Raw genomic sequence first — 15,274 nt, 5'->3', positions numbered from 1 at the left:
TCCAGGCATGTCCCACCTGCAGGAGGCCCTGGGGGACAACCCTGGACATGCTGGAGAGACGATGTCCTGGGAACACCTTGGGATCCTGCTGAAGGGTTGAAGTGGCTGGGGAGAGGGAAATCTGGACATCCCTGCTAAAGCTGCTGCCCCTGAGACTCGACCCCAAATTAAGCTGTAAATGACGGCTGGATGGATGGAAAATTGAATGGAAATTCATTTGGGTTTTAGCTTGCTAGCTTAGATGTATCGATTTTGAATTTGAAAAATGATTTTTCTAATTCCAAAGGGTTCGGTTAATGCACTGTGAAACTCAAGGGTTTGGCACTTTTGGCAAGGTTATGAACCACTGCCCTAAAGTCATTCAGACGTCACAGAGAGCACTTGTTCCCTCTTTCTTCATTTCAAGTTGAACAGCTCGTGTATTTTGTACACAAACACACGCAGTGCGGTGTATGAACTTCCTGCCAATCGCTCAGGAAGTGAGCGTCACAATTTCCGTGCACATTCAGCACTGCCGAGTTAGCGTGGAACCTTCAGGTGAGTTGCTTTTGACTACATTTGTGTTTGGATGTCGTCCCAATCCTATCTTGTTTGTGAATTGGAAACACTTCACAGAAAGCCACGATGGAGGCTTCAAGGGAAAGTCCTGGGGGAATCATCGTCAACATGAAGAAAACGCAACTGGGTTTCGATGCGCCCGCGTGCCAGCCCGAAAGCGCCACGGCCAAGTTCGCGGACACGCTGGCCAGGGATATCGTCAGCTGTCTCTGGTATGGCCGGAACGGTCTGGACCCGGTGGGGGAGCTTGCCAGCCGGCTGGCCCAAAGCATCATCGCCGACTCTCTCGAGGAAGCGCAAATGTACTGTGACCCTGGACAGTCTTAAGAAGCGTCATGTTTTTTCAATTTTTTTGCAGTAGCCCTCAATGTCCACGAGATGGCAGCACATGAGAACATTTAACAAGGTCTTGAAGCTTGTTGAGACCAAGGAAAAGCAAGAAAAAAAGAAAATGTGTTCAGTCATCCTTACACAATTTGCAATTGTTACCCAATGACGAAAATAAAGCAGCGAGTGCTCGACAAGGTTGAAGACTTACCCATGTGATTTCATCCCGATTCTGGCAATCAACATGTTGTCTGTGTCCTGAAAAGAAGCCAACCGTCACGTCCGCCAATGGCAGGTGCTGCGGTCTGGTCGAGCGCGTCTGCGGTCCGCCGTGCGACCTTGCAGACTCCAAACACGCTTCCCTCACCGCCGATGACCCAAAACATGGGTACGGTCTGCAGTATGTTTCTCACAACAGGTGAGAGTAGTTGGTCCCCCCACAAAAATGGCCGATTGAACGGCTGCTCTGAGTAAAAGGACTTCAAAATGTTGATTTCTCTGAAGTGCTTTCAACAACAAATAGATTAGTTTCAAACTAGAACCAGGCGTTAATTTGTGCCGCATCCTGCCGGAACAGGATCCGGCACCTCTTGATTTGGGCCTCCCTGTATTCCGGGACTTATTTGGGCAGATCCGGCATATAAACAAATAGAAACTTGGGAAATTTGCGTCATCTGGGGAGAAAGCAGCCAGGATCAAACGGTATTTCAACATGCCTAAAAGACAGTTGGATGTACTGTTTTTTTTCAAAAAGAAGGAAGATGGTTCAAAACGAGTCAGAAAAGCAACAACCGGCGATGAGGGCAGTTGCAGCGATCATGCTAATGGGCAGGACCGGGTGCAGCAGGTTCAAGGCCAGCCAGCCAAGCCGGGGCAGGAGGCTGCTACCAAGGCAGCAGCTGGTCAGATTCAGCGCCACCTGGAGTGGGGGCCAGCTAAAGCGCCAGCAGTCAGCCAGGTGGACCACCAACACCTGGAGAAAAAAGGCAGTACCCTGGCATCAGCTAGCCTGGTAGAGCAGCCGGAGTAAAAGGCGGGAACCGCAACATCGGTTCGCTTTCAGAGAGCTTCCTCAAACCCACCTGTTATTATAATAAATAATAATAATGGGAGATGTGTGTTATAATTAGGGTTGTTCCGATCATGTTTTTTTGCTCCCGATCCGATCCCGATCGTTTTAGTTTGAGTATCTGCCGATCCCGATATTTCCCGATCCGATTTATTTTTTTTGCTCCCGTTTCAATTCCAATCATTCCCGATAATTTTTCCCGATCATATACATTTTGGCAATGCATTAAGAAAAAAATGAATAAAACTCGGACGAATATATACATTCAACATACAGTACATAAGTACTGTATTTGTTTATTATGACAATAAATCCTCAAGATGGCATTTACATTATTAACATTCTTTCTGTGAGAGGGATCCACGGATAGAAAGACTTGTGACTTTGTATATTGTGACTAAATATTGCCATCTAGTGTATTTGTTGTAAATGATACTGTAGCCATGCCCAAATGCATGATGGGAAGTGGAACCATGACTGTGCGTAGTGCTACCAATTGATATATCTGCTCTGCGTTGGGAAATAACATAAGGTGTTACGAAAAAGATCAGTTGCTACCTTGCTTCCCCACATTGCTTCCCATGATATTCCTAATCATAGGGAGAGAGATTGTAAGGCTTTAGCCAATTAAAAAGAGGCTCCAAAGGCTGCCAAAATTCACTCTACTCATTTTACGTTGCCTTTAATCTCTCTATATAGGTATAACGGCGCCATTACAGATTGAGCGCGACAATGTGTGAGTGGGTCGTGCAGCGCATGCATTAATTGCGTTAAATATTTTAACTAGGGCTGTCAAAATCATCGCGTTAACGGGCGTTAATTTTTTTAATTAATCACGTTAAAATATTTGACGCAATTAACGCAGATGCCCCGCTCAGAGAGATTTAAATGACAGTACACAGTGAAACGCTCACTTGTTGTGTTTTATGGAGTTTTGCCGCCCTCTACTGGTGCTTGGGTGCGACATTTTATAGGCTTCAGCATCCATGAGCATTAGTGTAAGTAATTATTGACATCAACAATGGCGGGCTACTAGTTTATTTTTTGATTGAAAATTTTACAAATTTTATTAAAACGAAAACATTAAGAGGGGTTTTAATATAAAATTTCTATAACTTGTACTAACATTTTTCTTTTAAGAACTACAAGTCTTTCTATCCATGGATCGCTTTAAGAGAATGTTAATAATGTTAATGCCATCTTGTTGATTTATTGTTATAATAAACAAATAGTCCAAAATGTACCGTATGTTGAATGTATATATCCGTCTTGTCTTATCTTTCCATTCCAACAATAATTTACAGAAAAATATGGCATATTTTATAGATGGTTTGAATTGCGATTAATTACGATTAATTAATTTTTAAGCTGTAATTAACTCGATTAAAAATTTTAATCGTTTGACAGCCCTAATTTTAACGTGATACATTTTTTAAAAAATTAATTACCGCCGTTATCGGGACAAATTTGATAACCCTACCTCAAGCCTAAACTAAAGACTCTGGATGAGTGTAACATATTATGTTTGTAACGTTAAATACAATTAGTAAACGATTTAATAAAACAAAAAACTGAAAAAGGCATGGTCGATATTTTTTTGCCGATTCCGATACTTTGAAAATGACGTGATGCCGATCGATCGGGACATCTCTAGAAATAACACGAGTGCCTTGAAATCCACAGGTACAGCACATCCTCCTTGTTTTGTTTTCTTTGGAAGCTGCAGCGCCCTCGTGTGGCCTCCCTGTCCCGCTGCATCTTTTTAGTCTTCCAAAAGAAACAAAAAGTGATGCAAGAAACCTAAATGCAAGCAACTGGTCTTTCTCGCCGCCTCACATTTTGTCTCTCGTTGCAGAGACTCTGAACTTTTTTTTCCAGCGTTTGACAGTGAAAGCAAGTTTCCAAGTTGTGGGTCGATTGCACGCCTTCCTCTGCCTGCTGCTCCTCCCTTGTCCCCCCCTCCCGGGTGACAAAGAGGTTAAGCCAACCCCTCTGCAGCTTCTCGCCGTTTTGGTCTCACAGGCAACTCCATTCGTCCACTCGTTCGCTGGCTCCGGCAGGCATGGCCCAGTCCCTGCTGTAGGGTATAGTCCTCTTGCATGGAGATCTAAGCAAAGTTGGTGCCTGTCCCCGGGGTTCCATGCGCGGGCGGCGCCATGGCCAGCCCCAGCGAGCAGCAGCAACAGCAGGATTATTTCAGATCTGTGAGCAGCGAGTCCACCACCTATATGATGGTTCCAGCCTCGGGGCGAAGCCCCGCGGGGCGCCCGGAAGCTCCTTCCAAGATGTGGGTGGCCCTAGTGGTGGTAGTGGTAGTCGTGCTGCAAGTGGCTTCCACCACCGGGCTCTTTGTCTACCTGAACATGTCCATCTCGCAGGTAAGACCTCCAGCAAACTTTTCTGCGCTCTAGAACCCAAACGCTGCTCCAGCGAGTGGTGCATTTTTCTCTCGTGAAGTCATCCCGAGATGATGTGTTTCTCCACACTGGAGCTCATTTATGGAAATAATCACAGCTGTATGCGCTTTTGTGCACAGCAACAATCCAAACAATCTTCCCAGAGGTGGCGCCTCCATCTGGAAGTGTTTTTGACTTGTTTAGGCGAGAAAGCTGACAAATAAACGGTGATATTTCGTGTCTGGACCGTGACCGAGCCAGGGTACCTTTGGCACATCTGCCCAGATGCGCTCGACTGTGAAAACAAGCTGCTACGTCCTCACTAGTGTGAGGACTCTTGTTCTGGGAGGGGGCATGTGACGGGTGCTTGTTTGGACGGGCGAGCTGATAAGATCCCCGAAGGGAACAGTGGCACTAACAGCTTCTTTATCTTTATTATTCCAAGCACAGTGCTAATTTGCGCCAAGTCGGACGCCACATCGTATTTACGACTGCAAAGAGAAAGCGTGACAACAAGCTAGCAGGTCACAAGAGCACAAAAAGGTGCTTTTTCAAGTAACACTGGACATATTGTGTATTCAGTCCCAACATATTTTCAGGCCTCATCAAACACATAAGCGTGTGTTTGTTTGGGGAGGGGGAAATTCCCCCTTGCACCCCCCCTTGATTTGCAAACAAGAGCAGCCGGTTGTGAGCAACAATGTGGAATTCTCCAGCATTGCCCCCAAACATGAATGTCAAAGAATTCTAATGTCACACGGGCTCTGACGCCCCGAGTGACTTGAAACGGGGTTGGGACAATTTGTCCGCAAACACAGAAAGCATCTGATGACAAAGACAAGTTAATTCCAGAACATCCAGAACCTTAAAAACTGAGAAAATTCTGTCTACGGCCTTCAAGTTGGGGGGTGTCACTTGCTAACCTCATTCATAACCCTAACTTCAACTACTGATTTATAGGAGTTAGGATTGCAATTCTAATGTCACACGGGCTCTGACGCCCCGAATGACTTGAAAGGGGGTTGAGGCAATTTCTCCGCAAACACAGAAAGCATCTGATGACAAAGACAAGTTAATTCCAGAACATCCAGAACCTTAAAAACTGAGAAAGTCCTGTCTCCAGCCTTCAAGACGGGGGTGTCACTTGCTAACCTCATTCATAACCCTAACCTCAACAACTGATTTATAGGAGTTAGGATTACAGAACAAGAACTCGTGACGCCCTCCCGGTTCTAAAGGATTGGACGACTACTAGCGATACTCATTTACAGTCCATGACTGAAAGGTCAAATTTTGGCAAGACAAAAGTTTTGTCGCCTACAGAAAGTAGTGTGAAAATTGAACAAAAATGTACTTCAAAAACAAAAATATGTTACATAACATAAGCCAATTAAGTAGTGGTGATGTGAGATCCAAATTTAATATCTTGTATAACTTCCATGGGCTTCGGCAAGGATTCATACAATTTATTGATGAAGACATCAGGAACATCAAAGAAAGCAGTCTTGCATGCCTCCCAGAGTTCATCAACATTCTTGGGTTTCGTCTTCCATGCTTCCTCTTTCATCCTGTTCATGTCTGGTGACTGGGCTGGCCAATCCTGGACGATCTTGATCTTCTTTGCCTTGAGGAACTTTGAGGTATGCGATGGAGCACCATCCTGCTGCAGAATTTGTCCTGTTTTATGGTTAGGAATGTAAGAGGCAGCTAAGATTTGTTGATATTTCAGACTATTTATTTCTAAGGGTGCACACAATTAAAAACCTGTGTGGCATTTGCCAAGGCCCACAGGCTGTCAAAAGGATGGACGCTGGAAAAGTGGCAAAAGGTGGATTTTTCAGATGAATCTTGCATTGAAATATACGGAGCCTCTCGGGTGCCAGGGTAGAAAAAAAAAATCCATAGCTAATCTATACCCACAATTTAGTAATCTGTGGGTACAGTTTACTAATCTATACCCAAAGTTTACTAATCTGTGGGTACAGTTTAGTAATCCGTACCCACAGATTACTAATCTGTACCCAAAATGTACTAATCTGTGGGTACAGTTTAGTAATCCGTACCCACAGATTACTAATCTGTACGCACAGTTTAGTAATCTGTACCCAAAGATTACTAAACATTTTAGTAATCTGTACCCACAGTATATACATATAATAGTTACCTGTTAAAACTCCTTTGTTCGCCGAGGGCAAAACGTGCAGGTGCTTGCTCTGTCGGTCCTTCGGCGTTTGGAGTCCCAGCCAAACATTGGTGACTACTGTTTCCTGGTCATTGCTAAACTGTGGGTACAGATTAGTAAACTGTGGGTACAGTTTAGTAATCTGTGGGTACAGTTTAGTAATCTGTGGGTACAGATTAGTAAACTGTGGGTACAGTTTAGTAATCCGTACCCACAGATTACTAATCTGTACGCACAGTTTAGTAATCTGTACCCAAAGATTACTAAACATTTTAGTAATCTGTACCCACAGTATATACATATAATAGTTACCTGTTAAAACTCCTTTGTTCGCCGAGGGCAAAACGTGCAGGTGCTTGCTCTGTCGGTCCTTCGGCGTTTGGAGTCCCAGCCAAACATTGGTGACTACTGTTTCCTGGTCATTGCTAAACTGTGGGTACAGATTAGTAAACTGTGGGTACAGTTTAGTAATCTGTGGGTACAGTTTAGTAATCTGTGGGTACAGATTAGTAAACTGTGGGTACAGTTTAGTAATCTGTGGGTACAGATTACTAAACTGTGGGTATAGATTACTAAAATGTACCCATAAATTGCTAAACTGTGGGTACAGTTTAGTAATATGTGGGTACAGATTGCTAAACTGTGGGTACGGTTTAGTAATCTGTGGGTACAGATTTTAGGTAGAAAAAAAAATCATAGCTAATCTGTACCCACAGTTTAGTAATCTGTACCCACATATTACTAAACTGTACCCATAGATCAGTAAACTGTGGGAACAGATTAGCTATGATTTTTGTTTCTTCTACCCTGGCACCCGGGGGCTCCGTAGAATTACACCACGGTCGCCAAAAATATTGCAGGAGACCTACCGGAGCCCGCATGGATCCAAGATTCACTCAGAAAACTGAAGTTTGGTGATGGCAAAATCATGGTCTAGGGTTACATCCAGTATGGGGGTGTGCAGGGTGGAAGGCAACATAAAGAGTCTGAAATATCAACAATTCTTAGCTGCCTCTTACATTGCTAACCATAAAAAGGGACAAATTCTGCAGCAAGATGGTGCTCCATCGCATACTTCAATCTCTACCTCAAAGTTCCTCAAGGCAAAGATCATCAAGGTCCTCCAGGACTGGCCAGCCCAGTCACCAGACATGAACAGGAAGCATGGAAGACGAAACCCAAGAATGTTGATGAACTCCAGAAGGCATGCAAGACTACTTAATTCGCTTATTTACGTAACATATTTTTGTATTTGAAGTACATTTTTTGTTCAATTTTCACACTACTTTCTGTAGGCGACAAAACTTTTGTCTTGCCAAAATTTGACCTTTATGTCTCCATAAAATGATAAATCTTTTTTCAGCGAAACAAATCTATTTTTGTACATTCAACATCATTTGGGAGGGTCTTAGTTTTCATATGAGCCATTTCTGAAACCAATTGAATCATTAAAAGTTAGGCTATTAGCAATTGTTTCTACAAAATGGATAAGCGACAAGACTTTTGTCAGGGACAGTAAAATTTCAATTTTCAACTAAAAGATTGAATACCTCATAAAACAGAGACATTTGCATTCCCGTGTAGGCATGCTAATAAGTGCTTGTGTTTGCATGTAACGGGTTTGTTTGCCCCATCTGTCCGTCAACAAGCCCTGATAAAGGCTGTCATAACACGTTTATAAACTCGTCGAGCGGCAAACAGCCAATCGTGAGCTAAACCCTGTCGAATTTCTCGGTTACTTCCTCCTTCTTGACCCGTTTACCAGAAGCGTACCTTTAGACCCGATTATCCGACAACAATGTTTATCATGGTATAAATTTTTATCTCGATTCTCGCAAAACAGTTGGACTAAGAAAGAAAACTCCGCCCTCAGTCTCAAGCAAAACAAAAAGAATCCAGAGCGGTCAGAGGTCATCGCGTCGACGCCCGAGAGCGCTCAAGTGCGCTAAGGTGTGCACCTTCGGACGTCTCGGGACCGGTTTGGCCACTCGCGGCATTCCTGACCTCACGCGGGTCTCACCAGGGCCTTGTTAAGAAGGCGAAGCGGACACACGTGTGCGCCACATGACGCTTTCCCAGCACGAAGACTCATCCAACAGTCGGTCAAAGCAGTCACAGAGAGCCTCTGAAACGAAACTGTTTCACACCAAGGCTCGGTCAACAACTTCCAAATACAGTGGGGCAAATAAGTATTTAGTCAACCACTAATTCCCCCACTTGAAAATATTAGCGAGGCCTGTAATTGTTAACATGGGTAAGCGTCAACCAGGAGAGACAGAATGTGGAAAAAAACCTCAGAAAATCACATTGCTTGATTTTTAAAGAATTTATTTGCAAATCATGGTGGAAAATAAGTATTTGGTCAATACCAAAAGTTCATCTCAATACTTTGTTATGTACCCTTTGTTGGCAATAACGGAGGCCAAACGTTTTCTGTAACTTTTCACACACTGTTGCTGGTATTTTGGCCCATTCCTCCATGCAGATCTCCTCTAGAGCAGTGATTTTTTGGGGCTGTTTTTGGGCAACACGGACTTTCAACTCCCTCCACAGATTTTCTATGGGGTTGAGATCTGGAGACTGTTAGGTTTTGTGTTGTTTTTTTTCCTAGAGTGACTTGTCCCTGTGATTACCCATTGATTTCACCTGTTGTGCCTGCACATAGTGAGTCCTCCTGTATTACCCAGCTGTTCCTCGTTGTCTCGTTACCCCTTGTCTGCATGTGTGTGTATATAAGCACCCAGTTTCTTTTCAGTCCTTGTTGCGTCATTGTCAATGTCAGTGTCTATGTCAAAGTTGAAGTCAAGTCCCTCGTGTACCCGTCCCTCCGTTTAAGTTAAGTTTTGTTTGAACATTGCCTTTTGATCCATAGTCCTTTTGTTTGTACTTTGTGACTTTGTTAGTTATTATTAAAACGTTTTTTTGAGTTCACTGCCATCTGCCTCGCTGCATTTTTGTTTCCCTGCATTTGGGTCCACACAACCTGCCCGCCCGCGTTCCTGATAGAGACTGGCTAGGCCACTCCAGGACGTTGAAATGCTTCTTACGAAGCCACATGCTGAAAGACCCAGCCACTTCTCATCTTCAATGCCCTTGCTGACTTAAGAAGATTTTCACTCAAAATCTCTGTTAGGTTTTGTGTTGGTTTTCTCCTAGTGTGACTTCTCCCTGTGATTGCCCATTGATTTCCCCTGTTGTGCCTCCTAGTGTATCCTCCAACCTGCATCCTCCTGTGCTCACCTGTTCCTCGTTGTGTCGTTACCCCTTGTTTGTGTGTGTGTATATAAGCTCTCAGTTTCTTTTCACTCCTTGTTGCGTCATTGTCTATGTCAACGTTGATGTCGAAGTCCTGTCCAAGCCCTCGTGTATTAGTTCCTCAGATAAAGATCTGTCAGGGAAACCGGGCAGGCAGGTGGTGTGGACCCAAATGCAGGGAAACAAAAGGCAGGTGGCGGTGAACTCAAAAAATGTTTTAATAATAACTGACAAAAGCACAAAGTACAACCAAAAATACTGGGGATCAAAAATGCAAGGTTCAAACAAAAGTTACTTTATCGGAGGAACTAATACACGAGGGCTTGGACAGGACTTCGACATCAACGTTGACATATACAATGACGCAACAAGGAGTGAAAAGAAACTGGGAGCTTATATACACACACACAAAAACAAGGGGTAACGACACAACGAGGAACAGGTGAGCACAGGAGGATGCAAGTTGGAGGATAAACTAGGAGGCACAACAGGTGAAATCAATGGGCAATCACAGGGACAAGTCACACTAGGATAAGACCAACACAAAACCTAACACTCTCGATACATGGCCCCATTAATTCTTTCCCTTACACAGATCAGTTGTCCTGGTCCCTTTGCAGAAAAACAACCCCAAAGCATGATGTTTCCACCTCCATGCTTCACAGTGGGTATGGTGCTCTTCGGATGCAATTCAGTATTCTTTCTCCTCCAAACAAGAGAACCTGTGTTTCTACCAACAAGTTCTATTTTGGTTTCATCTGACCATAACACATTCTCCCAGTCCTATCCTGGATCATCCAAATGCTCTCTAGCGAACCGCAGACGGGCCTGGACGTGTACTTTTTTCAGCAGGGAGACACGTCTGGCAGTGCAGGATTTCAGTCCCTGGCGGCGCATTGTGTTACTGATAGTAGCCTTTGCTACTGTGGTCCCAGCTCTCTGTAGGTCATTCACTAGGTCCCCCCTTGTGGTTCTGGGATTTTTAGTCACCGTTCTTGTTATCATTTTGACGCCACGGGGTGAGATCTTGCATGGAGCCCCAGATTGAGGGAGATTATCAGTGTTCTTCCATTTTCTAATAATTGCTCCCACAGTTGATTTCTTTACACCAAGCGTTTTAAATATAGCAGATTCAGTCTTCCCAGCCTGGTGCAGGTCTACAATTTTGTCTCTGGTGTCCTTTGACAGCTCTTTGGTCTTGGCCATGACTGACTGAGGTTGTGGACAGGTGTCTTTTATACCGATAATGAGTTAAAACAGGTGGCGTTAATACAGGTAACGAGTGGAGCCATGTTAGACCTCTTTGACAGCCAGAAATCTTGCTTGTTTGTAGGTGACCAAACACTTATTTTCCACTCTAATTTGGAAATAAATTCTTTAAAAATCCAACAATGTGATTTGTTTTTTTTTCCCACATTATGTCTCTCATGGTTGAGGTTTACCCATGTTGACAATTACAGGCCTCTCTAATCTTTTCCAGTAGGAGAACTTGCACAATTGGTGGTTGACAAAATACTTATTTGCCCCACTGTAACCGTAGACAATCGACAACTTTATTCTCCACTAGTTGACGACACACAGATAAACATATTTTCGCATTGTCTGAGATTCCGGAAGGTTTTGAGCGTGTGCAACAAGCGTGACAACTCTTGGAGGGCCTCCCGTGTTCGCTTTCGCTTCCACACTGGAGCTCCTCAGCCGATTTGATTTACACTCGGAGCGCAGCTGCCGCCACGCGTTCTTCCGTGCCAAGCGCACCGCTAACCTTACATCAAAGTACACGCCTAAATTTAGAGCCACTGCCTGGCCGTCCGTCTGGCCTGCCGGATTTGAGTTATGCGGGTCCTCTCAACTCTCGCTAATCCTCGCAAATGAGGGCTGCGCGCTGCCAAACGCACACACACAGTTCTCAGCTCGCTCTCCAAGCAACTGTCAGAGATATACTTTTCGGGTTTTGGTGTCCAGCAAAGGCTTGCCAAAAACAGGCCCGGGGAGGGGGAACACACATGCACACGAGCAGGGTGGGAACAGTGAGGTATTGTTCCCCACTTCCTGAGAGTTTGCCGCCGTCACCATGGGGACGTCCCGTCAGCACGCGGACAAAAAGTATCCCTTAAGTTGATAAAGAAACTGCCTTACAGACTGAAAACCTCTTAGCTAGGACTGGGTTAGAGTTGGACCGCTGCTTTAGATGCAGTATATAAAGAGAAGACGAAAATGAGAAAAGACAACAAAGAAGAAGAACCCTGGCCACTCCACTAGCGCTGACAAAAGTGGATCCATATTTGATGAGTAAAGAATCCAAATGTTTGGAAGTAGCACTTTAGCACCAAACAGCAGCCAAGTATCATGACATGCTAATTGAAAACTTTCCGAACGGTGCTAACAGCTTCGATATCTCCAAGCCATCAATCAAAGAGTGGCTGAAAGCCATTGCATCATTCACTGGTATAGACAAGTTTCCGAGGTACTTACACAGGCAGAGTTTGACTTTTGGGGCAGGAGGGGGCACAACATTTTGATTACTTACAAATTACAAGAATATTTATAATAATAAGTTGACAATTAGCGTTTTTTCCCCCCATCATTCTTGATGGGAATCCTCAATCAGGCTGCTTAGGCAATACTTTTTGCCAAGATTGTTATCCATTGAATATGGTACGCCCGCTGGTGTCGTGCCAATGTAGTTACCCCAGTCAAAATATGTATCCCCTGGGCGGAGCCATATGGAGGTAGATTTGTGTCTTTATTATTCAATCCAAAAAATAAATTGCTTAAAAAATATATAGATTTTCAACCCAAAAAATGTAGCTTCGATTAAAAAAAAAAAAAAAAAAAAGTGTTTAAATGCAAAAATAAATTTGAAACTCAAAAAACAAAACAAAAAAAATGCATGTGGAAGCTATTTTTCTTTGATTTTTTTTTTTTTTTAGGGAGGGGGGTTTGAAGTCAAGTTTTTTTTTTTTTGATTGAAGCAACTTTTTCGATTGAAGTGATGTTGATTTATTTTTGGGCCACATTTTGGCTAGGACATTTTTGTCTTTATTATTCGATCAAAAAAAATAAGTTGCTTAAAAAATATATAGATTTTCAACCAAACCAATATAGATTTTCAATTTTAAAAAAAGTGTTTAAATGCAAAAATAAATTTGAAACTCAAAAAACAAAACAAAAAAATGCATGTGAAAGCTATTTTACTTTGATTTTTTTTTTTTGGGGGGGGGGGGGTTGAAGTCAAGTGTTTTTTTTTTTTTGATTGAAGCAACTTCTTTGATTGAAGTAATGGTGATTTATTTTTGGGCCAAATTTTGGCTAGGACATTTTTCTCTTTATTATTCAATCAAAAAATAAGTTGCCTAAAAAATATAGATTTTCAACCAAAAAAAGGTAGCTTAAATAAAAAAAAATGTGTTTGAATGCAAAAATAAAGTTGAAACTCGAAAAACTAAAACAAATGCATGTGCAAGCTATTTTTCTTTGATTTTTTTTTTTTTTGAATGAAGTCAAGTTTTTTTTTTTTTTTTTTTGAAGCATCTTTTTCGATTGAAGTAATGTTGATTTATTTTTGGGCCACATTTTGGTTAGGACATTTTTGTCTTTATTATTCGATGAAAAAAAAAAGTTGCTTCAAAAAATATAGATTTTCAACCAAAAAAATGTAGCTTCAATCAAAAAAAAGTGTTTAAATGCAAAAATAAATTTGAAACCCAAAAAACAAAACAAAAAAATGCATGTGAAAGCTATTTTTCTTTGATTTTTTTGTTTTTTGGATTGAAGTCAAGTTTTTTTTTTATTGAAGCATCTTTTTCGATTGAAGTAATGTTGATTTATTTTTGGGTCACATTTTGGTTAGGACATTTTTGTCTTTATTATTCGATCAAAAAAATAAGTTGCTTCAATCAAAATATATATTTTCAACCAAAAAAAAGTTGCTTCAATCAAAAAAAAAAAAAAAAAAGGGTTTGAATGCAAAAATAAATATGCAACTCAAAAAACAAAACAAAAAAATGCATGTGCAAGCTATTTTTCTGTGATTTTTTTTTTTTTTTTTGATTGAAGTCAAGTTTTTTTTGATTGAAGCAACTTTTTCAATTGAAGTAATGATTTATTTTTGGGCCACATTTTGGCTAGGACATTTTTCTCTATTATTCAATCAAAAAATAAGTTGCTTAAAAAAATATAGATTTTCAACCAAAAAAATGTAGCTTTAACTTTGTCAACACACTGCTTACTTCAACCGCACTTCATGTAGTTCTCTGTTCGGAGCAGAAATTTTCCAAGATGGCGCCGCCCATGTTTCGCTCAGGAAACTTGTCTAATCCGTTTGAAGTGAGAGAGTTCGCCACCCTCGATAAACTCATCTAAAAGAGTTTTTATTCCAAATAAAGACTAAAAGAACTCACTAACACTCAAACTAAGGAAACCACAGTACTCTCAGGCCAAAAGATGAGCACGTCAACATTTCCAGTCGGTGCACCTGTTTTGCGTTAGCGCTTCAAGTAGCACGCTCTGCATTAGCACAGCGGGAACCCTGTCGTGAGACAAAGTCCTCGCCAGCGCCTCTCAATCCATTTCTGGAGAAAATCCAAACAGCAAAACAAAGTAGGCCGAAGCGTGATGAAGGAATCGCACACGACCAAAAGGCGCAGACGTTAGCGTTCCTTCCGAGTTGGTCGTCTCAACATGTGAATGTCATTAAGAGCAGACGGCCCGCGAAGGCTGAGTCATCCGCACTAACTCTCCTTCGAAGAATCTCAACCTTTCCCGGAAAACGGACCCCACCGCGCTAACCCATCCCCCACCACGGCGACCGGATCCCATCGGCGCCAAAACACCACGAACGAGAAGAAAGAGGAGCGTGTTTTCTTTGCCCGCGGCGGTCATAAGATGCGCTCTCGAGTCATCGGCGGGGGAGTAAGTTTGTTGTCGAAGATAAATGACACAGTCGGGATGCGAAAACACCTCATCAAGCGCTGACATGTTGACTTTCGTGGACTTTTGCTAATCTCTTGTCCAGATGACGGATTCCGATTCTCGTGTGGTTCCTGCAGGTGCGCAGTCAGGGGGTGACGGAGGAGCTCAAATGTCTGAGTTTGCTCAACGCTCTGGACCAGGACATTCCGGAGCAGCTGGCCCAGCTGCTGGGAGAACCTTGCATCAAGCTAGCCGAGGGCATCAAAGCCTACATCTCTAAGGTAAAGTCCTGGGAAAGTTCGAGTTTACAGACAATCTGTGTGTAATTTCCCTAGTAGAAACCAGAGTTTTCCGGCAAACCACAAGTGCATATGCGGCTGACGCGGCTAGCGTGTTTTGCCTCTGGTGTGATTGTTGTTCCTCTGTCAGGCGGCCAACAATGACTCAACCGCAATTCTGACCTTCGTTTTGCTTACATATAGTATGTGGTGAGTGTGTTACGGTCCTCAGATCAAGCAGAAGAAGGCTCACGAGGTCTTAATGAGAGGCCAGTGCTGAAGTCAACCTGTTTCT

General features: G+C 42.8%; 1 protein-coding gene across 3 annotated transcripts in view; it reads left to right on the top strand.

The window, feature by feature from the left end:
• Positions 1 to 262: 262 nt before the first annotated feature.
• The window catches only part of LOC130928857 (tumor necrosis factor ligand superfamily member 10-like), a 31,398-nt gene continuing 16,386 nt past the window's right edge, over positions 263 to 15,274 (top strand). The window contains exons 1-4 of one of the 3 annotated variants that reach the window (XM_057855638.1): positions 263 to 537; positions 616 to 1,303; positions 3,977 to 4,332; positions 14,839 to 14,982. In XM_057855638.1, coding sequence (XP_057711621.1) covers positions 4,111 to 4,332; positions 14,839 to 14,982 — 366 coding nt within the window. In that variant the 5' untranslated portion in view covers positions 263 to 537; positions 616 to 1,303; positions 3,977 to 4,110. Of the gene's footprint in view, positions 538 to 615; positions 4,333 to 14,838; positions 14,983 to 15,274 lie in introns of all 3 variants that reach the window. The other 2 variants (XM_057855639.1, XM_057855640.1) reach the window with 2 other exon arrangements.

The sequence above is a fragment of the Corythoichthys intestinalis genome, chromosome 13, assembly GCF_030265065.1.
Source record: "Corythoichthys intestinalis isolate RoL2023-P3 chromosome 13, ASM3026506v1, whole genome shotgun sequence".
Classification (NCBI taxonomy): domain Eukaryota; kingdom Metazoa; phylum Chordata; class Actinopteri; order Syngnathiformes; family Syngnathidae; genus Corythoichthys; species Corythoichthys intestinalis.
This window is presented reverse-complemented; position numbering and strand designations above follow the sequence as displayed.